This window comes from Leptosomus discolor, chromosome 3 (assembly GCF_034619465.1).
Source record: "Leptosomus discolor isolate bLepDis1 chromosome 3, bLepDis1.hap2, whole genome shotgun sequence".
In the NCBI taxonomy this organism is placed as follows: Eukaryota; Metazoa; Chordata; class Aves; order Leptosomiformes; family Leptosomidae; genus Leptosomus; species Leptosomus discolor.
This window is the reverse complement of record NC_141393.1, coordinates 71198353-71225299: the sequence shown is the minus strand read 5'-3', so window position 1 is coordinate 71225299 and position 26947 is coordinate 71198353. Positions and strand designations below refer to the sequence as shown.

General features: G+C 56.8%; 1 protein-coding gene across 1 annotated transcript; it reads left to right on the top strand.

Annotated features, from left to right (window-relative positions):
• On the top strand, window positions 1-26278 carry PDE4DIP (phosphodiesterase 4D interacting protein). The gene is made up of 38 exons (XM_086463464.1): window positions 1-1187; window positions 4786-4906; window positions 6620-6739; window positions 6983-7075; window positions 7189-7404; window positions 7951-8109; window positions 8487-8600; window positions 8836-8973; window positions 9287-9466; window positions 9742-9936; window positions 10846-10989; window positions 12045-12123; window positions 12665-12753; window positions 12935-13051; window positions 13506-13643; window positions 13986-14098; window positions 14866-14993; window positions 18934-19025; window positions 19147-19307; window positions 19409-19724; window positions 19816-19984; window positions 20119-20238; window positions 20323-20788; window positions 21026-21261; window positions 21490-21538; window positions 21855-22072; window positions 22463-22657; window positions 23222-23443; window positions 23621-23752; window positions 23852-23971; window positions 24064-24241; window positions 24326-24450; window positions 24684-24785; window positions 24968-25155; window positions 25401-25538; window positions 25611-25749; window positions 25889-25935; window positions 26229-26278. Exons 1-38 carry the CDS (start codon window positions 46-48, stop codon window positions 26259-26261), a joined length of 6732 nt encoding a protein of 2243 aa, XP_086319590.1. The 5' UTR covers window positions 1-45; the 3' UTR covers window positions 26262-26278.
• The last annotated feature ends 669 nt before the right edge of the window (window positions 26279-26947 follow it).

Sequence of the window (26947 nt, the reverse complement as noted above, 5' to 3'; positions counted from 1 at the left end):
TTGAGAGTCCCCAGAAGTAGGTTTGGGTGCTGGTTGGGAGGGAGGATGAAGGAAACCTGCCGCATCTGTGCCCGGGAGCTGTGCGGCAACCAGCGGCGATGGATCTTCCACACGGCGGCCAAGCTGAACCTCCAGGTGCTGCTCTCCCACGTCCTGGGCAGGGAGCTGTGCCGGGATGGCAAATCCGAGTTCGCTTGCAGCAAGTGTGCCTTCATGCTGGACCGCATCTACAGGTTCGACACCGTCATCGCGCGCATCGAAGCCCTCTCCATCGAGCGCCTGCAGAAACTGCTGCTGGAGAAAGACCGCCTCAAGTTCTGCATTGCAAGCATGTACCGCAGGAACAACGAAGACTCTAGCGCAGATGACAGAGCTGGGGATGGGACTGTGGACCTTTCTAACCTGCCTGATGTACGGTATGCTGCCCTCCTTCAGGAGGACTTTGCTTATTCTGGGTATGAATATTGGACGGATCAAGAAGACCACAGCTTGGAGCTGCACAGCTGCCATGCTTCGGAGGGAGCAAGTAACCGCCCGCGGCGCTGCCGTGGTTGCGCCGCGCTGCGGGTGGCCGATGCCGACTATGAAGCGATTTGTAAAGTGCCGCGAAAGGTGGCCAGAAGCATCTCCTGTGGGCTGTCCAGCCGGTGGTCAGCCAGCATGGGCAACGAGGAGTCCTCTGTGTGTGATGTGGCGGAGTCCACCAGCGCCAGAGTGCCTGTGGATGGGGAGAGCATGGAGGAAGGCACGCCTGTGTCATCTGTTGAGTCCCTGGACACAACTGTGGAGGCAAGCCCTCCCCAGCAGAAGGATGAAGATGCAGATAAGGGGGTGAAAGGGAAATGTGATGATTTCTCAGATGACCGCATGACCCCAAACTCTTCGCTGAGCGGGAACAGGCTGGAGCTGGCCCTCAGTTTGATCAAGGCTTTGGACTACAAGCCCCTGCAGAGCCCCCGAGGCAGCAGGCTACCTATTCCTGTGAAGTCCAGCTTGCCCCCTCCCAAGATCAACCGTGACTTGGCAGATGGCAGTGCTTCTGCTGGCTTAGCATGTGCTGGTTCTGCCTTCCTGAACGCAGACAGAAAATCCTTTTCCAAAGCTCCTTTGGGTCTTTCCCTGGAGATTTCTGAACTGCAGGAGCTGTGGGATGACCTCTGTGAGGATTATATGCCGCTGCGGGTACAGGTAGAGGTCATTGTGCCACTGTTCAATTGAGCAGCGTCCCTGTGGCCCAACACTGAGCCCACTAGGGATTCTTCTGTGCTGAGATAATACCGCTAGCCATGTGTCGCTGAACCAAGGGCTAAGAATAGGCAGCTCGGTCCTTTTTAGGTGTGCTGCCTTTCTCCTCTGTCATGTTCCTGTCATCTGTTTCCTCCTTGTGTTCTGGGAAATTAACCTTCCCCCCCCCCGTCAGATCTCCCTGTCAGTGCAGCCTGCTAGATGGGTTTAAGCTCTTCGCATGCTTTGTCATTTTTCTGTTGAGAATGCACCAGTTTGACTCCAGATTTCTCTTTAAGAAGTCAGCGTGACTTTTATCCACAACCAAAGGGAGTGTTTTAAGCTTCTGGGCATGTGTTTTTGAGCAAATGTGTTTTCTTTGTGCCTGCGTAATGGTTCAGTGTTAGGAAAGCCTGCTTCCAGAGCCCTGCCTCTGCAGATCAGGCCTCCAACCTGCCTAACGTGCAGATCCGTGCAGGCATCTGTGGCGCGTGCCCTGAGGAAAAGGTGTTTTCCTTGCAGGTGGATTTGTGCCAGAGGATGACTTTAGGGTTGGTATTCTAGGTAATTGGTTTATTTTCTGATCCTTCGAAAAGATTCATCCATTAGTGGCAGGTGTTGCTGACAGGCAATGAAAGCTCCTGCTTTCCTGGGACTTCCCAGTGCTGTTATCTGCCTCGATGGTAGTCCTCATAGCTCCCGATTGCCTCTCTTTAATGAAATCTTCATTATTTTGCAGTCAAAAAGCTGAACTTGTAACTTCCTTTACCACTTTCCTTAATGAATAGAAGGCTTCAGTCAGCTTCAATTCAGGAATATCCATGTCAGCCTAATTGCATTCCCATTAGCAGCCTTAGTGCTGTCTAATGCTTTAGGTAGCCTTGGGGATTAGAAAAATGCTTGTTTATTACTATGGCAACTGTGGCTGTGCTGAAGTGCGCTTCCTATTCAGCCAGTGCTGCTCGCTGTCCCGTCTGCTCGGGCGTTTCCCAGAGCTGTGTGTTTTCCCCATAAAAGCCTGCCCAAGAAACGGTGCTAGGGAGGAATGCACAAAACCTCGTTTTCACCTGGTGCACAACGGCATCGCTCTGGCAGCCAGCGACTGAGGATGTGAAGCAGGGCGTTGATGCTGCTCCTGTAGGCTGTGTCGCTTGCTGCTAATTTTCACTGCTAGGGGTATATTTACAGCATAAAATCAGGCGTTCTCTTCACAGAACGTGGTGCAATCAACCTGGCGCGTTTACGGCTTGGCTTTGTGTGGCACGTCGCCGTTCTCGTCTAGGAACCGCGTTTGAGGAGTTTCTCCAGCCTCTGCCATCTGACCGTCCTTGCCAGGATTAATCCTGCGGGATTTTTTACTGCCTCTTTCTTGCCGTGGCAGCAGCAGTTGTAGCCTTCAGTGCAGGTTCTGGCAGGAAGAGGAAAGGGTTTAATTCTTCGGATGGCTTTAACAGCAAAAGAAGTAGTCAGATGCAGCTAGTAGGCTAATAGTTCTTGTATGAATGATTTATCTTTTTCTTTGTACAAGGAGCACTCTTAAAGTCAGGTACGGCTGTCCAGCGATTCATATGTATAGACACCTTTCTGATAATGTGAGAGGAATGTACAGGATATATAGGACCACAGTTCCCTTATTGCTGTTGGGAATCTGCAGTTCTTTAAATTTACTGCTGTAAGCTACAATGACTGAGAGTAATCTGGTGTTGGGGCGCGTGACCTTGTAGGTACTGTAGTCTTGGGTGCTTTCCTGAACCAGCAATTCTTCCCCTTCACCCCTGCAACCCCAGGAAAATGCCACCAAACCAAGCCTTCGTCAGACACACTCCTGCAGCTGCCTGCGGTGCCATGCTGGCAGCGAGGGAGGCGTTGCCCTGCTGGCAGTCGATCTTTTACACACTGTTCTGGGCAGATGCGAGCTCGGCAGCGTTAGATAATGCCCTGATTATTATTCCTACTTTTTAAACAAGTGTTCTGTCTAGGTTAGTGTGTGCTGACATTGCTGGAGCTGTACTGAGGAGGGATTGTCAGTAAAATGCTGATGTAGGAGAAGCCAGTGGGGAGCTGTGCTCCTGATGCGGCTGCAGGGAAGTGTGAGGGAGGCAGCTTGGGCTTTGGAACTTTGGACTCTCGAGCTGGCTCTGCCTTTCTCCTCCCTGCTCTTAGGTCTTTGCAGGCTTTCAGCTTATTTTTCTTTGGAATATGCAAACTGTGAAGAAAAGTAAGTTTTCCTTCATCCCCCCCCGTTTTCTTTTCATCAACCTTATTTCAAAATAACTGCTGTGTGACAGATTCCAGCAGCTCTTCCTGTCTGATTCGAAGCCTTCTGGCTGGGTAAATTTGAAATTACTTGCTGTGACTGTTAAAGTTTTCACTAAAATCTTAACAAAACATCAGGGTGAAGGGAAGCATTGCTTCTGTATGGAAACTTCTGTATTTGACAGGCAATACACAGGCCTGGGGGAGCTCCCCTGCGCTGCCTGTCATTCCCAGAGACGGCGTTTCTGTGGCTGCTGAAGGTGAGGATTCAGCCTGACAGGGCTACTCAGAGTTGGCTCCTGTTCTCTCTGTGCTGTGCTGCCTGGAGCCGGTGCTCCTGTGTGCGCTCTGAAAAGCTCTGCCTTGTTCTCCTAGCCTCTGCACTGCAACCCTGCACTTGCCAGGGCTCACGCTTAAAACAGACACCAGTACAATCGGTCTCGTATCGCTGATGATATTCAGGAATACTTACTGAGTCCTGTGAGGGCTGGGGGCTGGGTGTGAATGCTGCCCTGAGGAGTTAACAACTTGCTAGGCGGGAAGTAGCAAAATAGTCAGAAGGGATGACAAGGGATTAGTGTGTGCTCAGCCAGCAGGGTCTGGCAGGCCACGTGTCAGAAAGTAGGCTGTTTCCATTCTTAATAAATGGGTATGTGTCATGAAAAACATCTTGGCTGTGGCACTGTGTTTGCTACAGTTTGTGGAGCTGCAGGGAATCGCACGCGGTGTGGGTGCTGGAGCATGGGAAGCTGTGAAGGAGAGCCCAGAGAATCACAAGTGGAGGGGGGTGATTGCGAGGTCGTGGTGGGAAGGATTGAAGGTTGTGGGCTTGATAAGGGCAAAGAAGCTTGGCAGAACATGGGAAGAAGAAATTTGGTTCTGTGCTGGTTTTGAAAAGCATTCCTCTACCAGGAGGGCACATGGGAAGGAGGGGAGGTTTCAGGGATGTGGCTTGGGTGTGGGGAGCAGATCTGTCATTATCCTGCAGACAGTGGTTAGAGCCAGACAAGCTGCTGCGTTCACGATACGGGAATGAGGAGAGACAGGGAGCCCAACCAGAGCCTTGGGGCAGCAGGGCACTTCTGGCAGATCAGGCAGGGAGCTGCCAGGTGCCAGCCTGCCACCCAGGTGAGGGGAGACACAGGCAGCATGTTGTTTTGGGGACAATTAGAAAAGCACAGGGGGGCATGTTTAAGCCCATGCTGCAAGGTCTGTGAGGGCTGACAACTGAACAGAAGAAGCCAGTGCAAGACTTGAGCCATTTCTCCTTTTATTCCTCCCCCCCCCCCCCCCCCCCCTCCCCCCGAATTTGCAGGATGAACGTCAGCAGCCGGCTCCAGGTGACCCTGCAGAGGGGGAGCACATGACCGATCTGCATGCTGCAGAGCTGCAGGTCAAAATCCACCAGTTTGAAGCTGCCAACAAGGTATTTCTTCATGAACAGCAAATGCAATGCCTAGCGAGTCTGATGGAGTTAGTATTGAGGGGTGCCTCCTAGCCTGGCCAGAGGCAGGCGTCTGTACCTCTGTTCTAGCAAAGGTGTGTGCTGATGCATGATTCTCAGTGCTGTTGCCTGCCAACTTGAGTTAAAAGCATTTACTTTTTTTCTGCAGTTGGGCTGTGTAAATTTTCCATATTTATTTTTGCAAGCCATTGTTTTGGAAGAACTTCCCACCTGCCTAGTGAGCCTTCCAGGAGCTGGTGAAGGAGAGATGCACAGGGCTATTTCCCTGTCTCTTGGATTTGCACAGGCTGAGCCTGGTGCAGGAGAGAAGGGCACCTGCTTTTTGAGACAGCTGCCTTCTTTTTTCAAGCAGTAAGGGAGATCAGCGCAGAAGGGGTCCCGTTTTCATTTTGAGTTAAAGGCATTCTTAGGAAAGAAACATGCATCTGAGTTGCCTTGAGGCAGATCAAATTTAACACATATTGCAAGGGGTGTTAATGTAAGCATTCTTAGTTATGCTCTTGAGCTCTAAGGTAGATTATATCCACTGGGAAAACAGAGGGGTTAAATGGGAAAAAACATCAGAGTGGGATCTTTGTTTAAGTCTGGGAATGGCTGTAAGCTGTTGGAGCTGCCTGGATCACAAACGTTGACAGGAAAATAAAGAGGCCCAAGACCCAGTAAATGCAGTTGGAAGTGTTTAACCAGGTTAGGAGGGAGTGTCTCTTAGAGAAGAGATAACATGGCAGGTGTGTAAACTAACGAGCAACAAGAGGAAATCATGTGGCAGCACCAACTCCTTAAGAAATTGAGGCTTGAGTAAGTTCTGAGGAAGATGCGTATTGTCCAAGACTAAGAATGCCAGCGGGCAGCGTGTTTAGAAATGCTAACAAGCAGTCGCTTAAATGCACACCATGTGAAAGCATAGAACTGTCCTAAAACTCTTTGAGATGGTAGTCTCTTTAGGGTGAAAATGTCAAAGGGAAAAGTTTCTCAGGTTGTAAACCAGCCGCGGAGACTAGCGAGATGTTCCCCTTTGCTTTGCAGCATGGTGTTGGCGTGCTGGCACTGGCTAGACTCTGTTGTGCTGAAGCCAGAACTTGAGGCTAAGTAAGCCGTATAGACCAGCAGTTGCTGCAAGAGTGCCTGAGTGGTCGAAGGAGACAGTAAGAGAAGGGGCTGGAAGATTGTAAAGGTGCAGCTGCAATGCTCTGGAGGACCTCAGAAGCAAAGGGGACAATTTTTAGAATGGGTGGCTTCTCCGTGTTGATTTCCTTTTTCAGATCTCTTGGGAGGTTTCTGGGCTGAAGCAGCCCCTTTCCTCTTAAGGGAACAGAAACAAATGGTAGACATGGAGAAGGCTGCTGGGCAGTCTGAGCACAACTCTCCTGGAGTATGTGGGAGGCAGTATGATATGTGAACCCAAGCCTGGAACCTCCGCCCTGCATGTCGGGGCTGCATTGGAGGTACCAGAAGCACTGGAACAGTCGGCTGGAGGGACTGAAGGCTTTGTGTTTACTCCCCTGTCTCCACCCAGCTCAGGCAGTATTTACAGACTCTAGGGGGAGCCACGTTGATCTTGATCTGGTGAACGCCTGGGCTGTGTGGATTTGAGTAAGGAGTGGAGAGAGTCCTAAGGGTGTTTATGTAGAGCATTAGGCAGGATTACAAAACCACCCATATTTCTGTTTTCAGCTGTTACAGGAAAAGCTAAATGAATTGAATTTTGAATTAAAATCTGCCCAAGAAACATCGCAGAGGCAAGATCGTACAATCCAGAGTCTGAATGAGGCCCTGAAGAGCAAAGAGAGTAAGGTAATAGGTTTGGGTGGACAGGGTGGTGCTCACCAAAAGAGGGAAGTGTGCTAGCCCTGTAGGCAGTGATGGAAAAGGAATGTTTAATCCATTTCTAGGCATCCTGGATCTCATTAAATTCTTTCTTGCGAACTCTTACTTTCACGCGATGCTGATGTGTCATAATCCATGCTGGAGGCTTGGGACAGGAGGGTTTTGTGCTTCGTTTGCCAGTGACTGGGCTTCCTGTTGTTTGACTTGTAGACAGAAGAGCTGTACCGTATCATCGAAGGCCAGAATGAGACAATGGCCAAGCTGCGGGACATGTTACACAGAAGCCATCTGGGACAGTTGCAGGTATGTCCCTGGAAAGCCTCAAATACATCGGGTTTTGTTCATCAGGGATTATGATTTTTAAATCCCTCTCGTGAAGTGAATCTTTGAGTTTCTCTGCTTCCCGCTCTTGTCAGGTGTCAGAGAGCCCGCTGTCATCCCAGGAGCAGCAAATGTCACTGCTAGATCTTCAGAACACGCTTTTCTGCACCAAGCTGGAGGTGCAGAAACTGAAAAGAGCTCAGCGCCAGAAAGAGCATCAGCTGGCCGAAGCCAGGAGAGCAACCCAGCTCCTAGAGACCATGATGCACGAGGAAGAGCAGCAGAAAGAGGCAACCTGGAAACACAACCAGGTATGACAAGCTCTTAACCTGGAAGTCTCTGGGTTTTCATGACTTAAGCAGCACTGGTGTAGTCAGTACTCTGCTCTTGTTCATCATTTCTGCCTACACCAGTCTGGGCACACTTGGCTAACCCCTTGTCACATGTGGCAGGGAGAATTCTCCAACCTTCCTAGCTTCCTAACCGAGGATTTAGAATCAGCGGAGGCACTTGATAGCGGGTGTGTTGTCACTTGGATGTCTGGCTGGCGCAAATGTCCCATCTCTTTTTGTGATGTGACACAGTTAATGTCCACTGCTGCACAGGTTGGCTGTGATTGGCCGTAACGCTCTGCCTGTGCTCGAAGCAAGGGGTTTAGATGGGTGGATGCCCTGGGAAATGAAATAGGTTCAGACTTCATCACCATGGAAGTGTGTTTTGAGATGTGAAAGCTGTAATATTGCAGAGAATTTTTGGCTGTTCCCACAGCCCTTGTTTCTCTTGGCTTCTTCAGATTGGCCTGCTCTTTACAGGTCTGTTGAGGACTAACTGACAAGGTATGTCCTTTTCCCTCGCAGGAGCTGCGTGCTGTGGTACAGCAGCTGCAGGCAGAGCTGCAGGACAGGGCTCAGCAGCTCCAGACTGTGGAGTGGGAGAAATGCCGTGAGCTGCAGGCCCAGGAGCAAAGAGTTCAGTGTTTGAGTCAGCATCTCGCTCGCAAGGAACAGCTTCTGCAGGTGAGATGCAGAAAGATTCAAGTTGAGCATAACTAGCCAGGGCCCCTGCTCCTCCTTTGATATTTGCCAATGCAAAAGTCAGTCTGTAGCTTTCACGTGTGCACTTTGAAGAAGGGAAGGAAAGAGATGCTTCTGGGCTCCCAAGATGAGGCAGAAGGCACAGGTATCTGAGCACCTCAGCCCACAGCAATGCCTGGTGAGCCCTGGCAGGGGCTGGTCAACCAGCCCCAGGTGCTGGGACTCTACCACCCTCTAATGTGAGGGGACAGAGCAAGTGTAGGCTGGAGGTAGTCAGCCCTGATTCTCCTTTGCTGCTCTCTGATGGGTTTCTGGACTGACAGTTGTACTAGGGGAGTGTGTGTGTATGTGATCTCTAGGAATCGAGGGAGCTTCTGCGATGTCAGCAAAGCTTGGAGAAGAGCCCTGCAGCCATGAATGCCATGTTGGAGAAGCTGCAGCAGCGAGTCAGTGACAGGGATGCTGCTCTGGAGGTGAGCACAGTCTGTTGGGGATGTCTCAGTTTTCCTTGAGGCTCAGCCTTCGGGCTACCATCAGCAGTGCAGCCCCAGGCTGACCCAAGGGATGACTGTGTCTTCTGCGTGCTCTTCACGGTTCAGCCTTCCAGAGGAGTCCTCTGAAAGGGAGAGCTGAGGTACCCCACGCAGTGAGTGGTGAGCTGCAGAGCCCTACTACCCCATTCTGACTGATCACCCCCTCTCACCCTAGCGAGCAGTAGATGAGAAATTCGGTGCCCTGGAGAAGAAGGAGCAAGAACTGCACCAGCTCCGTCTCTCAATAAGGGAGCGTGGAAGTGACCTGGAGAGACTGCGCGATGTCCTGTCCAGCAATGAGACCACGATTCATGTGAGTGCTTGTACCCGGGCCTGCGGAGTCCAGCCTGGCTGTGGCGTGGTGCTGGGCAAACCTTCCTGTGAATGCTCTGGTTGTTGCTGGGGAGAGCAGCTGCAGGGTGTTGGCCTTCCTCCGGCCCTGTGTGCGGGGCAGGTTCCTGGGTCGCTCGTGTTTCTGGGCTGGGTGTAGAAGTGAGTGTGGTGTCTGGAGAGGACAGGGGTGAATCTTTGTGACTGCACCAGCAGGAGAGACTGATATTTCCAGTTCTGCTTAGTTTAAGATAAGTCTTTGTCTCTGGTTGAGCTGCTTCTGTTATGGTCCCCAGAGCCTGGAGAGCCTCCTGAAAGCTAAAACCCTGGAACTAGAGCAGGTCTCAGCAACCTGCCAAAACCTCCGTTGGCTCAAGGAGGAGATTGAGGCCAAATCCTGCAGCAGGCAGAAGGAGCAGGAGGGGATCATCCAGCAGCTGCAGACCTGTCTGCATGACAGGAACAAGGAAGTGGAGGTAAGGCCTTAGCTTGGCTTCCTGAGCATTCAGCCGGTTTGTCTGCAGAGAGGGTGGTCCCAAACCAGAGCCTCCTGGCTGCCTGTCTCTGAGGGCACTGGAACCAGTGCCCAGTGCTTTGGAAACTGGCTGCTTTTGACACCTGTAAATACCTGTGCTTGCTGGGATGCTGCTCTCTCAGCTACACGCAGGCTGAAGAGCTGTTTGTCCTTGAACAGCTTGCAGTTTGATGGTAGCAATGTCACTCCATCTCTCCCTTCCTCCCCTTTGTTCAGGAGCTAACAGCAACTCTGCTGTGCAAGCTGGGCCCAGGACAGAGTGAGGTAGCAGAGGAGCTGTGCTTGCGCCTCCAGCACAAGGAGAAAATGCTGCAGGATCTCCTCAGCGACAGGAACCGTCAGACCATGGAGCATGATGCTGAAATCCGGGAGCTGCTGCAGGCCATGAGCACCAAGGAGCAGCAGAGCAGAGTGAGTTGTGCGCAGCGCCGCACTGGGGAGGCTGGGGTGGGTGTCTCTGCCTTGCATTAAGCAAATAGAAGCTGCTCTCTGGCTGCTGTTGGTGGAGCCTGGAGGAGCAGCTGAGTGTTGAAGAACCATGTGAGATGCCATGAACCGTTTCTCGGTTGGTCTCAACCCATCATGTGGGACCAGTTATGAAGCAGCAGCTCTTGTAGCAGTGTTCGGGTGTCAGGTCCCTGTCATGAAGTGGACTGGGCAGGGTTTCTGTGTCTGGTGGGGAAGGAGGTGAGATCCTCCTAAATATCCATGCTCCTGGGCTTGGGGCAGCAGAGGGGCTGTGGGAGGGTCCTACTTCACATGGGTGTTATGAGACCAGAAAGGAAGACTCTGAGCTGTTTCTTGTGTAGCACAGAAGTCTGAGGAAGCTCTGCTCATTGCCTCTTAACTTACATGTTAGTCAAACTAGTGCATGGTCCTGGGCATGTAAATGCCACTTGAAGAGCCACAGTTCCTACTCTTGCACACTGGGTGCAGTTTGGTGTTACCCAAGATACTTTGCATCCACTTTCTTTTCATAAAAAGGAGGCCAAAAGGCTACGTGCTGCCTCCTCCTCGTTGTCTGTCCTCTGTCTTTCTCCCTGCCTGAATGGGGTGAGAGAAACTGAGAAGCCTGTTCCTCTGTTGGTAGAGAGGCCAAGCCTTGCTGTAGCTCTGTAGCAGGTGGAGATGGGAGGGCTGCAGCAGAGTCGCTGTGAGTGGCCAGGAGCAGTAGCTCCCAGGCTGGTTTGCAGAGCACTTCTAGTCTCAAGTGACAGCTAGATATTGAGATGGCTTCCCTTAGTCTCTAAGGACGGTGAGGGACAGGGATCCTACCCTGGGTCACAGCCCTGTCTTCCCTTATTTTTCCTGCTCAATCAGGTGGCTGCTGAGAAGATGGCACACGCTTTGGCTGAAAGGAGCTGCGAGTTACAACTCCTGCGGCAGCATGTGTTGGGGAAGGAGCCTGTCGGGACCCAGTCGGCTAGTGGCTGGCTGTTGAAGCAGGACAAACAGGCCACACAAGTAAGAATCGTGTACTGTTTCTCTGCCTGTGGCCTTGGGGCTCCAGAGAGAACCGATTGCCACAGAAGCAAATGGGAAAGAGTGGAGCACCACAGAGAATGACAGAAATGAAAGTGAGATTAGGGAAGAGGCATCCTATAGGAGGAAGAGAAGAAACTGAGGAGCAGAAATGCTGCCTGGATGTTCTGATCTTGATTCCACCAGCCTTTGTCACTCAGTGTCTCCTTTTGTTTTGATCAGGCAGTATTTGAGTCCTTAGGGCACGTGAGAGTATGAAAGAAATCCGCCCTCTGACCTTCCAGCATTGACCCAGTCCTTCCTTGGGCTGGGCTGCCTCGCTGTATTGTAATCCCCTCCCTGACATTGTCACATTCTAGAGGGGACAAGAGAGCTAATTTTAGGTCCCACTAATTCTTGGCAGAGCCTGCTGGCTGTTTGCTGTCTCTTCCACAATTGGAGTTGGTATTTTTAAAGCAGCTTTGCTAAAAGCCCCTTTGAGGCTGCACACAGCTCCAAGGCTGCATATGCCATGCTCCTTCTTGAGCAGCTGTTAATGGTTTATTGGTGAGCTGACATGTTGAACGTTTTTAAGCAGCTGTAAACAGGTTGCTTGTTTCTGTTCCCAGGATCAAAGTGAGCTCTAGAGGCTGCCAGGGATGTGTATATGGGCCAAGCTCTGTGTTTTGCTTCCTGCATGATCCCTCCAGGCCGCATCCTTGGATAAGTGTAGCTCTTTGTAGAGTCTCAGTTGAAAGATGGGCTTGCTGCAGTTAAGTGAAACCTGTTTAATCCTTACTACGAAGACACTCACTGCCAGCAACCTCCCAGTGCCAAACAGAACAAGGCCAGCATCCTGTTGCCCACATATACAGCTTCTAGGTAGGGTGCAATTCACTTGTCCCTGCTGCCTGGCTTGGTCCCCTTCGTTGGTTTGTCACATTTCAGAGGTGTTAACAGAGCAGCCAGCAGCTTTGCAGCAATCCTGGAGCTCTGGGGAAGCTGCAAGTGCTAGGTTCCCCGTAAAGGTGCAGACCTGGAGGCTTTTGTGTTTTCAGGAAATAGTGCAAAGAGCTTGTGGAGCCACAGCCATTGCCGGACCCTCACAAGGGGACAGCGGCTGCAGGACAGAGGGAGGTGAGTGTGGTGACAGCTGCTTTCAAGGTCCCCAAACACAACCAGGGCTTTTTACTGTGGGGGAAACATGGTTACATGAAACTGAGAGAGTGAAGAGCTTTGAGCAAGAGTGAGTTATTTCAAAATAAAGCTGGGCCTCTCCTTTGGGTGATGGTTCAAGGATGGCTGGGGATGGGCGTATGGGAAAGAGAAAGGCTGGTGTTGGGTTTGTTGAGGTGCTTCTAATCAAGAGCTGATGCTGTCCAGCGGAGGGGTTTTGACTTTATGGTTCAGGCTGGGCTGGAAAAGTGCAACTGGTTTGGGTTTTGCCTTGGGGCCTGGGTGCCTGAACTTTGCCAGGGGTGGGACAGCAGGCCTGGGATTTTGCTGTCGCTTTGGGTTGTGGTTTAAGGGCCAAGCAGGGAAGAAGAATGTTTACTAAGAGGCAGTGTGATGGAGAGCGCAAGCGTTGTGGACCGACCTTGGCAAAGGGGGATTCTGTCAGATCCTGGGGTCAGAGTTGACACGCAGTATCCCTGCAGTAACTAAGCTGTCTTTGCAGTTACGATGTCAGCAGCGGAACTGGAGAAGGATCTTGTTGATGCCAAAGAGGAGCTGGAGCTAATGGCAAAGAAGGAAAGGGAAAGCAGGGTGAGCTTGTGAAGGAGCCTGTGTTGATCTCCCTTGCTTACAGGAAACCATTGGGTTGCCCCTCACTGGAGCTTTTGGACCCACCTGTTGGAGGGTACCCCCAGTGAGAGAACTGGGGCAGCAGCTTGCAGTGGGGTGTTAGGTTTCTGAAGCCTCTCATGAACTTCTCTTCCCTCCCTAGCGGGAGCTCACTGCTCTCCAGTCTGTCGTGGCCGCGCAGGAGGAAGAGCTGCAGGTGCAGGCCTCGGATATAGAGTCCTTGACCAGGACCATCCAGATCAAGGATGACCTCATCAAGGTGAGGTAACATGCTATGCTGGGGCAGTTCTGCCTGGGAAAGCTGTGGAGGAGCCTCTTCTTTCCCCACATGCTCAGAGTAATGCGGCTGGCTGTCCATGGATGGTATTGCTGCTGGTTTGCCTACAGCCCTCTGTGTTACTTTGGCCAGAAGGCAAAGGCCCCAAACCCCCAGGTTGTTGTTATTTGTTTTTTTTTTTCGCTCCTCTTGTACCAAACACCCTTCTTTGAGAGTCCTTTAAACAGAGTGCGTTCTGTCCCTTCTCAGTTCTTGCTCCAGGCTGCTGCCTGTGCCTAATACACTCTGGGTGCTTTGGTGTCTTTTTCTTAGGAGACCTGGGTCTTTCCAAACACTGGAAACTTTTGGCAGTTTCATTCCAGGGAGGATTATGAAGGTCCAGCTGTCCTTGTTGCTGATCCCTTCTTCACTGAGCTCTCCTGCTGTTGGTTTTCAGGATCTGCAAATGCAGCTGGTGGATCCCGAAGAAATTCCAGCCGTGGAAAGGCTGACACAAGAAGTGCTGGCGCTTCGGGAGAAAGCGGCCGTAGAGGAGTCACGAGGACAGGAGGCTACTGGAAACAGAAGGCAGCAGGTAGTGTGCTGTGTGGGGCAAGCTTGGCTGTGTTTTATTTCTGCTGGTGCTCAGTTAGGAGCCTTTGTTTTCAGCCTTTGGGTATGCTGAAGTGTGCTTGTTCTTGGAAGCTGGCTGTGTATGGCAGGGGGAACACAGAGGAAAGGGTTGGTTCCCTTCAGCACTTGTCTGAAGGGCAGAGTCTTTAGGGAGTCCAGGGGTGACACTGATCAACTTGATCACTTGGACACAAGCAAGAGAGGAAGGGGAAGTCCCTGTTTCTCTGGGGCAGCCAAGTGTCTCCTTTGTATTTCTGTCTTTTTTTTTTTTAAGTGTGTTGTCTTATCTCTTCTCTCCAACCAGTTGTTACTGATGCTGGAAGGGCTGGTGGCTGAAAGGAATCGGTTAAACGAAGCTCTCCAGGCAGAGAGGCAGCTCTACGGCAGCCTGGTAAAGTTTCATACGCACCCAGACAGGTAAGCGAGGCTGCCTTGGCTCCGGGCTGCCCTGCTCCGCCACTGGGGCAAGCGTGGGTGGTCCAGTGGGGCAATCCTTGAAGCAGTGATCGTTCTGCAAGTCTGAGGGCCCTCAGTGGGAAAGAGGGAGTCAAGGAAAAGAATTGGAGAAATGCGGTTTTGGGAATCCCAAGTTTTAGGCTGCCCTCTTCCCTCGAAGAGGCTGCAGTGGCCAGCTCTAAATGCTACGTAAACTCCCCCCGTTGCCACTTCTTATTCAGGCCCTGAGAGTTCCATCTCTGTTCCCTGGCTGATCTCTTCCCGGCTCGGTTTCCCACCCACGCTTGGCCACCTTTCAGAGGCTGCTGTCAGATTCCCAACCAACTGTTGGGTTGATAAGGATCTATCTAGGTGCTTATCCGGGCGGTTGTCCCGCAGCGCAGCATGGCCTGGCTCCTCTGTCCTCTGCACTAATCCCCTGCCCTTCAGGGGCTTGCAGCCCCTGGGACATTTGAGCTACCTGATAGCAAGAGAGCACATAAGTGGAGTGCTTGGGTAAGTACTGAAGAACAGCTGTGACTAGGAGTCCCCTGCCCTGGGCTGGAGCCTTTTTTGGGGATGGCTGTGCTCTGGGGAGGCTTAGAGGTGAGGCAAGAGGTGGCCGAGCTGCCTGGGGAGCGTGCAGCGCCCGTGCCTGGCGTGGCAGTCCTGGATGGAGAAGCCATCCTGGTGTGTGCTTGCTGCAACGTGTCTAACCCTCTTCCCTTCCGTGCGGCGTGCCCGCCTAGCGCTGCGAGAGACCACGCGCTGCAGGTGGAGCTGGAGGGGGTCCACGAGCTCCGGGGACAGCTGGAAGAAGCTCTTGGAAGAAGCTTGGAGCGTTTGAGCAGGCTGGAGACGCAGGGCACCATAGGAGGTGGGGAACAGGAGCGTGTGAGAGTCCTACCCCAGCATGCCTTCTGAGCACTGGTGCTCGCCCGCCTGCCACGGAAACGGTTCACTAACTGAGCGAGCCTGTCTCACTGACTCTGGGAGGGTTGCTGTGGTACTTAGTAACGGTACAATAGAACTGGTGCAGGGCTCTTTTTGTTTTATTTTTGAGCTGCTTCGGAAACGGCGATCAGTGCAATCCACCTGTGTCTCGTGTATGTTCCTGTCTGACCCACCCTGGTGGCCACTGATGTATTTGCACATTCAAATCATTCCATTTTAGTTGATTTCCCTCTCTCTCCCTTCTCCTCCCATCCCCATGGGCCAAATAAAGATTCCCTTTCTCTGAAGGAAACACCAAATGTTCTCTATCATCTCCCAAGTGCATGAGTGTGAGTTTTTGTATTCCCTCACCGTTTTTCTTACCCGGTGACATCCCCCTTTTGGGTTGATGGTGGCTGGCCCAAAAGGAGAAGGTGTATATGCAAAAGTGGGTTCCAGAGCAGAGAATTTGAGAGAGGCCGCAAGACCTGGTGGCACTTCCCTGGGGCTCTTGCCCAAGTCTTGAGTGTAGAACAAACGATTCATTTTATGCTTAAACCAAATCCTACTCCAGTATTGGTGATTTTACTGACTTTTTTTTTTTGTTGTTTCCCTAATTCTAAGTTGTCTCAGCCTAGCTTGTGACTGCCTTCATGGGAGAGCTTCCTCCTCTTTTTGACAGAGGGTTTGGGGTGACTGAGACCTGTTGTTGCTCTCAGGGTCTGGGCTCTGCTCCCTCACGTGCATGCGCACATCTGGCAGGCTCCACACGCCCCTCAGGCAGTGGGTAAGGCCCTATTTCTGCTTTGCTGGGGACAGCCCCTCCTGGCACCCCTGCATACCTTTTCTAGGGCATCTTTCACCTCCTCTGGGAGCGTTGGGGCTGGCGTGAGAGCTGATAAATAATAGCGACAGCTTTCCAATGACCAGCGCTTCCCATGCGCAGCGGCCTATGGATCAGCTCTCGTACTCGATCGCTTCCCAAGGTGGCAGGAGCAAATTTTGTACCTCAGCATCTGTTTCTGCTTGCTGGGGAAGCTGAGCTGGGAGCAGGTGGAGCAGAAGAGCTCCATCTCGCTGGGCTGCACCACCTGGGCCTGTGACTGCTCTGCTGTGCATCTCCTTGGGCCTGCTTCACATGGCACCGCCTGTCCGTGCCTTGCCCCCTTGCTGAGGTCTTCTCTTCCCTGCCTCAGACGGGGACGGCAGGCAGCACAGCTGTCCCTTCGCACGCAGCACGTCAGCACCGCTCCGCTGGGTCTGGTGGTGAGTTGGGCAGTTCCCATGCGGCCTGAAGGGACGCACATGGTGGCTGCTGCGCAGCTCTGGTACTGGGTTAGCTTTTCCTTTCTTGTCTTTTATCTCATTCCCTTCCTCTCACTTCTCTGTGTAGCAACCATGTTCTCTTTCTCCTTCTGCCTCTCACTTTGTAGGAGCCTTTGTGTCCCTGTCCTTATCTTTCCGCCTTCCCTCCTCCATCCTGGCTCTGATCTGTCCCTGGCCTTTGCTAGCAGCACTGCTGTAAAGTAGGGGAGCGTTATCCTAGGCTGAGGTGTCCTAACTTTTCCGCTCTGTTCTTTAGGGCCTCCTTTCAGCCCTGATATCGCTGGCCGTGGAGTCCTCTGCCCTGTGGGAGGACCGGCCTCAGCATCCCACGTCTGAGAGCACCCTCTGTCAAACTGTGCAGTGCTTTGTGCCGTCTCGTAGCTCTTTGTGGAGGTCTCTACTGCCCCTCTCCATTTCCCTGGGGACCTTATTTCCCTTCCCTTGTTCCCAGCAGCGTGAAGACTTCTAGCACAGCCAGTGCACTTGGGTGTCCTGTGCCCATGGACCATGTGCAGTTTCCAAGCCATGCGACTAACTCCCTTTGCCTTCAGGCTAGGTGTGAAAGACAAGAGGAGTCTGAGAAAAATAGTGCTGGGATTGCATTTCTTGTCTGCTTTGCTGGTAATACAGAGAGCTGAGCAATCCTCGTCCCTTTGAATTCGCACCCTGGTCTGCTCCTGCTGTGATGGAGGGTTCAAGCACTTGGTGAAGAGCAGCCTGGGCACAGTCTCTGTGCACACCTGTGTGCACACTTCTCTGGTCCTCCAGCACCAGCTTTGTCTTCCCCTGTTTGTTTTGTGGGTTTGTGGTTTTTTTTTTTTCCCCTCCCTGAATCTGCCCCAGTCCTGGAGCACTGGAAGCTGTGCAGAGCTGTGGGCAATAGTGAGCAGTGGGGTGTTGTGTCCTGGCACAAGAGGTGCTTCTACCCTGTCCCCGGAGCAGCTGTGCTGGCTGTGAGCCACCCTGCCCTGGCCTCTCAGTCCCAGTGACGCGGCTTGAGATCCATGTACGTGGCCCTCGGCCCCCCAGCAAAGCCTGAAGCTGAGGGTCTGCATCCCCTCACCCTGCGGGGCCCTGCAGGCGTTGAGCTGTAGCCCTAGATGGTTTGTCACCCGGCAGGTTGTGGCCCCAGCGGCTCACAGGGCTGTGCTTTGGCTGTGCTGACTGCCACCTCTGGGAGCTGCTTCTTCACTGGGGTGCTGCTGCCCCTTCCAGCTGCCTCTTGCTCCCGGAACAGCTCCACGACAGCTGTCCTTGCCACCTGGGGCATGGCTGCTTTGCTGAACAGGCTCCACCACGCAGGGTGATGTCTGCCCAGGCTCGGCAGTGAGGTGACCCTGATTTTTGCAACCTCCTGGCAGTTGCTTGTCACGAGTGGGTCTCCTGAGTGTGCCGCTGTCTATGTGCAGTGTGCTGTGCAACTGCCTGCCCTTGCTGCAGGGCATGCTCCCGGCTGGTCCTTGGCTCTTCCTCCCTGGAGCCGTGTGCTTCCCTGCTGGCTTCTTCACCAGTGATGTCTGGCCTCTCTCCTGCCAGGATTTCTCTGCGTTCCCCTGCTCCGTGTTCAGCTCCAGACCTGATGCTGATGGGTCTGGCCACGGGCAAAGCAACTGCATCCCCTGCGGGGCACAGGCAGCTGCAAAACCTGGCCCTGCACAGCCCCAGGGGACGGTTTTGGGCCCTGTTCAAGCTCCCTTCTCCCTGGGGAGAAGAGGCATGAGGTGTGCACCCATGTCCCAGCCCAGGCAGTCTGCGCCTAAGCGGAGCAGGCAGGGCCCTGCAGCTGGGTGGGAGGAAAGCTGCCCAGGCAAGGAGTGCAAGCCCTCCCTGGGGCTTTGCACCAAGGGGCCAGGAGCAGAGCTGGGTGCAAGTACAAAAGTGTGCCCCCGGCTCAGCTCTGCGAGGCAGGGTGGGCCCAAGCCCCCTGTGCGCTGTGGTATGGGACACGAGTGTCCCTTTAGCTCTGCTGCACTCTGCAAGGCCAGCACAGGGCTTGCAAAGAGCCCAGCGCCATGTGTGACAGCAGGGCTTGGGTGGTGTGCGCAGGGTGGACACCCCCCGAGCTGCCCCTGCCTGGGCAGGCGATCATGTGGGGTGAACCCCGGTGCTCCTGCCCACTTGGGGTAGCGCCAGCGAGGCTCCCTGACCGAGCACGTGCTGCTGCTGCTGGCTGCGCCTTGTGAAGCGGCTGCAGGGTGGGCGCATGCATGCATGCGTGTGTGTTGGGGCAGCAAGCATGAGGTGGTGGGGAGGCTGAGATGTGGATGGGGCAGGTGCCGTTGCTGGGATGCTGTCCCTGGGGCTGTGGGCAGCTAGGGCTGTCCCCTCCCTCGGTGCAGGGCCAGCAGAGGTTGGCACTCCAGCATGCAGAGAGGGGGTGGCAGGGCACAGGGACAGCGGGGAGACCTCAGTCCTGCTGGGAGTGCCCCAGCACCAGGCACGTATGAAAGCACCTGACCCCGGGGCTGCCCACAGGGGCCACCAGCATCACCAGGGAGGAGGGGACAGAGGCCATTGCCACTGCTCTGAGGGCCTTGCTGTGCTGTGCTGTCCCCTAGGTCAGGCCACAGGCACAGATGCTGATGATGCCAGCACCAACTTCACCAACAGCGTCAAGGAGGAGGCAGCCCACGGCGTGGCAACCCGGCACGTGAGTCAGGGCAGCGCGGCACTGGGAACAGGGGTGGCAGAATTGGGCTCTGCACCACTGCCAGACCGTGTCTTAACCCCTTTGGAATTGTCCCTGTCACCCTCTGTCTTTGTCCCTCTAGATCAGCCCCCAGGCCCCTACGGAAAGTGGGGGTACTGAGAGGACTCTCGTGGGGACCTCGGCACCTGCCGTGCCAGAGCGGGAGCTGCAGGCAGAAAAGGAGCTGCGGGAGCTGAAGGCGCAGCTGGAGGAAGCCGGCTTCTCCTCTGTCTCCCACATCAGGCAAGAGCCCTGAGATGCTGAAACCAGCTGCTGGCAGCGGCTTGAGGGGGTACACTGCATCCTGGCCGCTGCCCGCCCTTCACCGTGCCTTGTGCCCCCAGGAAGGCGATGCTGAGCCTGTGCCTGGAGAATGCAGAGCTGAAGGAGCGGATGGGCGAAGCCACATTGCTGCTGGAGAACGGGGAGCAGGAGGAGGTTGGGCTAGACAGCCCCCTGGTCCCTGAGCCCCGCAGGCTGCAGAGGAAGAACCGCAGTGCCCTCGGGGACTGCCCAGCTGGCAGCAGCGGGCATGGCCAGGGGGTCCCGGCAGAGAGCGGAGCTGTGCCTGCCAAACGCCCAGCGCTGGAGGCACGATCCCAGGATGACATGCCTAAGAGACCCTGCCCTGGCACCCCAGGTGGAGGGAATGGGAGCTATGTAAGTGTCCTGGGCATAGGAGACCGGGATGGGGATGGTGATGAGAAGGTGATGGAAATAGAGAGCTCACAGCCCGTCTCCCCTCTGGCAGGTGGAGGGCACAGTCCCTGGAAGGTCCTGGCCTGGTATGGGTACAGAGCTGCACTCACAGGTGGTGCAGGGCCAAAGGCAGTGCCAGGAGCTGCAGGACAAGCTCACCGCCTCGGAGGCCACGGTGCGGGCACAAGCTGAGCAGCTGGAGAAGTACCATGTCCTGCTCCGTGAGTGAAAATCCTAGGCGGGATGCCGGGAGGGGGGGGCTCTGTGCCAATCCTGATGTGCCCTGTGCACTGTGCTGCACAAGGCGCAGGGGATCCTGCCCGGAGTGGGACCCTGAGCCAATGGGGCTGCCCAGCAGGTGAACCCCATGCCCAGCAGCTCAGCAAGCAAGTGCAGGTGGATTTCCAGGACCTGGGCTATGAGACGTGTGGGCGAAGTGAGACTGAGGCTGACCGGGACGAGACCACCAGCCCTGGTAAGGAGAGCCAGCGCTCCAGGGGTCCCTGTACCTTGCCCACCTGGCATGGAGAAGTGACACCATGTCCTGTTCCCTCTGCAGAGTGTGAGGAGCCAGATGTATTCAGCGAGCCCAGCACGGGCGAGGAGCTGGGGTCCCCATGCCGGCCCAGGGTGGGCAAGGCTGCCCAGAAAGCCATAGCCCCAGCAGACGTGGGGGCCCTGCACCAGCACATCCAGGACCTCAAGGCACAGCTGCTCAATGCCAACAAGGTGATCCAGAGCCTGCAGCGCCGTGCCCGCTCCGTCTCCGTCACCAGTGGCTACACCTCGGGTGCCGAGCGGCCCCTGCCAGACCCCACGGTCCTGGCCTCCCCGGCCCACAGCCTCACGGACGAGGACGAGGGCTGGCAGTCGGACAGCCATGGCACCCTCTGCCCGCCTGCCCTGCGGGCACACCGTGACCTGCAGCACCTGGTGCACCGCGTCGCCCTCCTCGAGGCACAGCTGCCCGCAGCCAAGCCCGGAGGCGTTTTGCCCAAGGAGCTGCAATCCGCCACTTGGCCAGGGTATGGCCATGGGGATTGGGACCACACAGGGGTTCGAGGGTCTCCAAGGGTTGCCCAAGGGTGGTGGCTTCTTGTCGCATGTTCTCGCTGCAGTCGGGCTCCTGGGGCGTTTGCATGGTGGGGCAGAGCCCCAGCGGTGGATGGTGCCCAGACCCCCCCCATGGCACCCCATCTCTGCCGAGCTCTTGGGGGATGTCTGGCAGCCCTGTGGACTCCCTGCTTGCTGATCCCTCCTAGGAAGTACGACTCACTGATCCAAGCACAGGCTCGGGAGCTCTCCCACCTGCGGCAGACACTGCGGGAGGGACGTGGGGTGAGCTGCAGCCTGGCCCAGCACCTGCGTGATGCCCTGCGGTCCTTTGAGGACCTCCTTCGTGGCACCGACATCGACTATTACCTGGGTCAGGGCTTCCGGGAGCAGCTGGCCCAGGGCAGGCAGCTGGCTGAGAGGCTCAGTGACAAGCTGGGCACCAGTAAGTACTTGGGGGGGGGGGGGGGCACTGAGGCTGTACATTGTGGGGTGTGATGGGCCAGGAAGGTATACTTTGATGTGTGCTGTGAAGGGCTAGGGCCATTTGAACACCTTGTGCTCTGTGGGCTACCCACTTAGAGCTGAGCTGTCCTGCTATGGCTCTGTTTGGGGATGGGCAGCCTGGGGTGCAGAGACACTGACTGGCTCCTCTGGCTTGTTTTTTCAGGAGATCGACAAGATGGGGAGGATAAAACCAGCCATGAACTCCTGGCACTGAGGTACCTGTTCCTAGGGAGGGCTTGGGGGACTTGTTTTGCACAGGGACCCCAGGGGCTGGCTATCACTCCTTTTGGGGTGGGGGTCCAGGGTGCTCTTGCGGTCTCTGCTCCAGGTGGACATCCTGGGGCTGCCTCTGCTGTGGGGATGGAGACCCCCGGGCTTGGGCTGGGCACCCCATGGCTCTGGGCAGCCTTGCAGCACAGTTGGGACGCGCTGTGTGGGGTGTCGTACTGGAGCATGCACAGCGCAGCAGGGAAGGGCTGTGACATGGGAGTCACCTGCTCTGCCAGCCCTGGTGATGGGCCACCTCCACAGGCTCAGCCGGGAGCTCCAGGAGAAGGAGAAGGTGATTGAGAGCCTGGAGGCGAAGCTGCAGGAGCGCTGCGAGTCCCCAGGCAGCAGCCAACCACCCTCTGAGTTGTCCCGCTCTGCCACCAGCTCCTCCTTCTTGTCCGAGGGGCTGGAGCCCTGCTCCGATGGGGATGCAGCCAGCGAGTGCAGCCAGTGCCGTGAGGAGCCCGCCCGACCCGCAGGTACTGTGGGGTGCCCAGGGGCCAAAATGGCAGGCTAGGGGCACGCAGCCCCTTTGTAGCAAGCGGGTCCGTGCAGCAGTAGGTGCCCATCAGGGCTGGGCAGGGGCTGTGCGTGTGGCACCGTGCCACAGTGCTAGCCCGGGTGGGTGAGCACATGGCACCTGGGGCTGCAGGGGAGGGTCCTGGGGAGTCCTGCCATGGTACCGCAGCCCTGCAAGGCTGGGACCTGACCAGTCTCGCATGGGCCATCCCAGCCTGTAGTGCCTCCGGACACTGGGACTCGGCTGTTTGGAGTGTGCCAGGGTCTCCAGTGCCCCCGAGGAGGAGGGGTCCTGCCAGGCTGAGCCAGAGCCACACTAACATCTCTCTCCGTCTCTCTCCCGTCTCTAGGCCTTCACTTTGACTCCTTGTCCAAACCTGTTAGTGCCCCCCTGCCTGTGCTGGCCCCTGGGCAGCCCCCCTTCCTGCCTGCCGGGCCCCCCCCTCCTGCAGCCGCCCCGCTCTTGGGCTGCTGCGGGACCCCCGTCTGCTCCCTGGCTGAGGCGCAGCAGGAACTGCAGGTGCTCCGGAGGCAGCTGGGAGAAAGTGAGCGGGTGCCTCCGGCATGGGGTTGGTCCTGCCTGCCCTGTGTGCCGTGCTGTGCCGTGCTGTGCCACATGCCACCCCCCTGGGCCCCGACCTGCCTGTCCTGCCCTGGCCCTTCTCCTGCTTCCCGGGGCTATTGCTTTGAGGCTGGGTCCCATCACTCTGGCTGGGGGATGTTGGGGACATGTGGCTCTCATGTAGACAGGACCTGGTGGGTGGGATGGACAGCCTGAGGCAGCACTTGCCCTTGGTGTGGGGACTTACACATCCTAGGGCCTCTGGGAAAGGGCTGGTTTGGTTAGTTATTGTGTGGGAGTGGGGCTGAGACCCTCCAACTTGTGTCACATAATCAGTAAGCCCTGGGAGAGCCTCTGCTCTTCAAGGGGAATGGTTTGGACTGGGCAAGAGGTCAATGATGGGGGATCACCATGGGGGGACATTGGGCCGCATTGTTGGGCAGAGCGAGAAGCGGGCAAAAAGCATGTGGCGAGAAGAGTGTGTTACCCCCATTCTTCCTCCCTGCTCACTGCTCCTCCTCCTCACTACTTTGCCCTGTGTGTGCAGGTGTGACGCTGCCCATGGCACCAGCAAAGCCCACAGCCCCACTGGGCCCCTTCGGAGACGGCAGCAAAGCCCCAGCTTCGCGCTGCCGACACGGTGCACTGCAGAGTATGGCTGAGGTCCCCGGGGCCACCGAGACCCGCACCCTCTGGAATATACCCCCTCCTGGCCAGCCACTTTACGGGACCTTGCCATCGGGGTACCCCTCCAGCCAGAAGCTAACAGGTAAGGTCTGTGTTAAAGAGCATGGGGGCATCCTGGCTGGCTGTGGGGCAACAGGGAGGAGACCCCGCACCAGAATTGCTGCGGGACATGGCTCTGGTGTGGGGCAGGATAGTGGGGATGGCATGAGGCAGGTGGCACAGCCATCCCTGCCCTGAGCCATCTTCTCGGCTGTGGCAGGGGCTGACCTGCTGGAGGAACACTTGGTGGAGATCCGCAGCCTGCGCCAGCGCCTCGAGGAGTCCATTTGCACCAACGACCGGCTCCGGGAGCAGCTCGAACGCCGCCTGGCCTCCACCGGCAAGGCCAGCGGTACGGTGCTGGCACTGGGGCCAGAGCTGCTGGGGGGGCCCAGGCTTTGCACAGGGGAGGTGTTGGTCAGCGAGACTCAGCAGCGGTCCCCCTTTGCAGGATTACCCAGTGACATCTACGCCCAGATGCCGGAGCCGGGGCTGCAGCTGAGCGGGGAGAACCAGGCTCTGCGGGAGGACAACCGGACCCTGCGGCTCCAGCGTGACCACCTCTCCCAAGGTAGGGCCATGCCGCCAGCACCTCGGGCCTGAGTCCCAGAAGGCGCTGGCTGAGCGGGGTGGTAGTGACACCTCCATGCTCTCTGTCCCCAGAGCTGGCGCGGGTGCAGGAGGCGCTCCTGGCTGCCTGCTCCCGGGCACGGGAGGCTGAAGCAGAGCTGGGCCAGAGGCGTGGGGAGCAGCGGAGGCTGGCGGAGGAGCTTGCCGAGTGCCAAGAGAGTGTCCGGCAGCTCCGGGACGAGCGACGGTCTCTGCAGGAGGACAACAACAGGTAAGGCTTGGGGCACGGTGGCCTTGGGGCCAGCAGGGCTGGGTGGCATGGCTGGCGCCGGACCCGCATGTCGCCCCTCTGCAGGCTGCAGCACACGGTGACGCTCCTGCAGCAGCAGTGTGAGGAGCACCGCCTGCTCCTGCAGACCCTGCGTGCGGAGCTGCACGTCTACGAGAGCCTCCCCGGCCCCTCTGCCGAGACCCGTGCAGGTACTGTGGAACTCGCGCCCAGCCCTTGCCAGCCCCCTCCCCTCGGTCCAGCTCCTGGTCTTGGGGTGCCTGGCCCCGCTGCAACCCTGGGGTGGTCCCAAACACCTCTCCTGTCGTGGCAGCAGGAGGGACAAGGTGGCCCTGCTGGCAGGCAGGGAGGGAGAGCAGGACCCCGGCAGCCCCAGGCACAAAGCCAAAACCATCTGCAGGGGCTCAAATGCTTCTTGTTCCAGGCTGCTTCCCATCTCCTCCGGTGCGGGATGTTGGCACGAGCTCAGCAGCTCCCCTCTTCTCCCCGCTGCCCTCTGACACGGCGGCAACCCAGCGGATGGACGGTGGGTACCAGAGCCTGCCCACACGTGTGCCTGAGGGGCTGCTGAGACCTGACAAACTTGTGGCAGCACCCTTGCTGAGCAAGGGCGGAGAGTCCAGGGCAGAGCCAGGCCCCTGGGATGGGATGTGGAGGGCCACAGGGAGATCAGGTAGTGGTCCTCACCGACCCCTGCTTGTTCCACAGAGCCACGTGGGACAGACCCACCACTGAGGAAGAGCGAGGGACCGACAGGGGCTCATGTCATCGGCCGCCTGGACACCTACCGGGCCCTGGAGCAGCACATCCTGGAGGGGAAGGCGCTGGCCTGCGAGCTGATGTGTCTCACGCGCCCCGCACTGGGGCTGCCCAACTGCCCGCTCCCGGGAAAGGAGGTAAAGCGTGGGCAGGACGGGGCTGGTGGTGGGGGGTGCCAGGCACTCAGAGGACCATGCATAAAGCGGCTCCTGAGCCCGCTATCAGCCCCGAGGCTTGCAGGGCTGGCAAGCGGCAGGTAGCCTCTGGCCTGGGGGCTGTTGCCTGTGCTGCCCTGCCGTGTTGGGCTGGGCACGGCAAGTCCCCGGGTGCAGCGGGGTGCAGGTGCCCCAGCAGCACCTGCTCCTGCACCCTTCTCCCGCAGGCCCTGGGGTGGACGGGCGCAGGGCAGCTCTGGGGCAGCGCCAGCACCCTGCACCACGTCCTGGAGGAGTGCGCGTCCCTCCTTGCTGCCTTCTGGAGCACCGTGCTGCCCGTCAGCCCTGCCCAGCACCAGGGCAAGGTAACACGGGGCTGGCAGGGTGGTGGGGCTGGGGGCTGGCGCTCGCTGCTCATCGCTCTCGTCTCGTCCCAGGAACAGGCACTACAGGGTGAGATCGCGGCGCTGCGGGCCCAGCTCTCCGAGAGGGAGGATGCTCTGCAGAGCACAGCCAAGCGGCTGCGCAGCACAACCCAGCTCAAGGACAGCATGGAGCAGTTTATCGTGAGCCAGCGTACGTGGACGGGGTGGTGTCCTGCTGCGGGGTGGCATGGCCAAGCTGGACTGGTCCTCATGTGCCTGGGGTGGCTCCACAGCACAGAGACCTCACTGACCCCGTCTCTCTCTCTCTCTCTCCCTCTCCCCCCTCACAGTGACCAGGACCCACAACGTGCTGCGCAAGGCCCGGATGAACCTGGAGGTGAGTTTGCCCCTGCAGCCAGCACAGGATAGGGGCAGGTGCCCCTGCCCTGGTAAGCCCTGATGCCCCGGGGATGGGCACAGATGGCAGATACCCTGCGCTCTGCTGGCAGAGTGGTCTGACGGGGGGGTTGCTAAGGGCCAGCTGGGTGCAGCATGTGTGTGTGGGGACACGGGGACCCTTTTTCCTTGGCTGTCCCCAGGCTGTGCTCCCCGCAGGGTACAGCAGTCCTCCAGCACAGGCCTGCCCTGGCAGTGCCCCCCACCCCACTGCCACGCGTGCTCTCTCGCCAGGTGAAGGCCCAGCAGGCCCTGCCCGTCGCATAAGCCCCAGGCAGGGCAGGGAGCGATGCCCCCCGGCCGTGGAACAGCCGCTGCCTGCCGAGCCGAGCCACGCCGGAGGGCTAGAGCGGACCCTGTCCCTGCTGGGGTGGACAGGGATCTGGGGTGCCCAGTCCTACACAGTTAGTGGGTTCGGGCTGCTGTGGTGGTCGCACGCCCTCCACCTGCCTTTGCTTGGCACCACAGCAGCAGCTGCTGCCTTGGGCTTTGCCTGCCCCGCGCTTCAGCGCTTGCCCCCTTTCTGCCCACGGTGCTTAGAGTGGGGCATCGCAACCCTCCACCCTGGGCACCCCTCGCCCCAGGACTTGGTCCCATTTGTAACCCTGCTGTGTGCCTGTCCCTGCTGGCGGATGTATGTATATGTACATAGACAGAAGTATCGGAGCTGCGTTTTGGGGGCTCCCCAGGCACGTTGGGGCCCCAGCGCGGGAGGAAGATGTAAGAAATGCCTGTTCAGTGTTGTAAGAAACTGTAAGAAATGTTCTATCAGTGGCTGGAGAGCCCCCAATAAAGGTTTCCTTTGGGTTGTGGTGTTTCTGGCACGCCTGTCTCTGCAGCAGTGCACACCCCTCCCCAAGCTACCCGCAGCACCGGGTGCCATAGGCACCAGCTGGCCCCAAGGGGGTGGCTCTGAGCCCCACCTCGCACTCCCAAGAGCAGCTCTACACCCC

Coding starts and splice junctions, on each gene's coding strand:
- PDE4DIP (XM_086463464.1), top strand. CDS start 46: ATGAAGGAAACCTGCCGCATCTGTGCCCGGGAGCTGTGCGGCAACCAG. Junction 9,467..9,741: donor ACAGGAACAAGGAAGTGGAG/GTAAGGCCTTAG, acceptor CCCTTTGTTCAG/GAGCTAACAGCAACTCTGCT. Junction 21,539..21,854: donor CATGAACTCCTGGCACTGAG/GTACCTGTTCCT, acceptor CCACCTCCACAG/GCTCAGCCGGGAGCTCCAGG.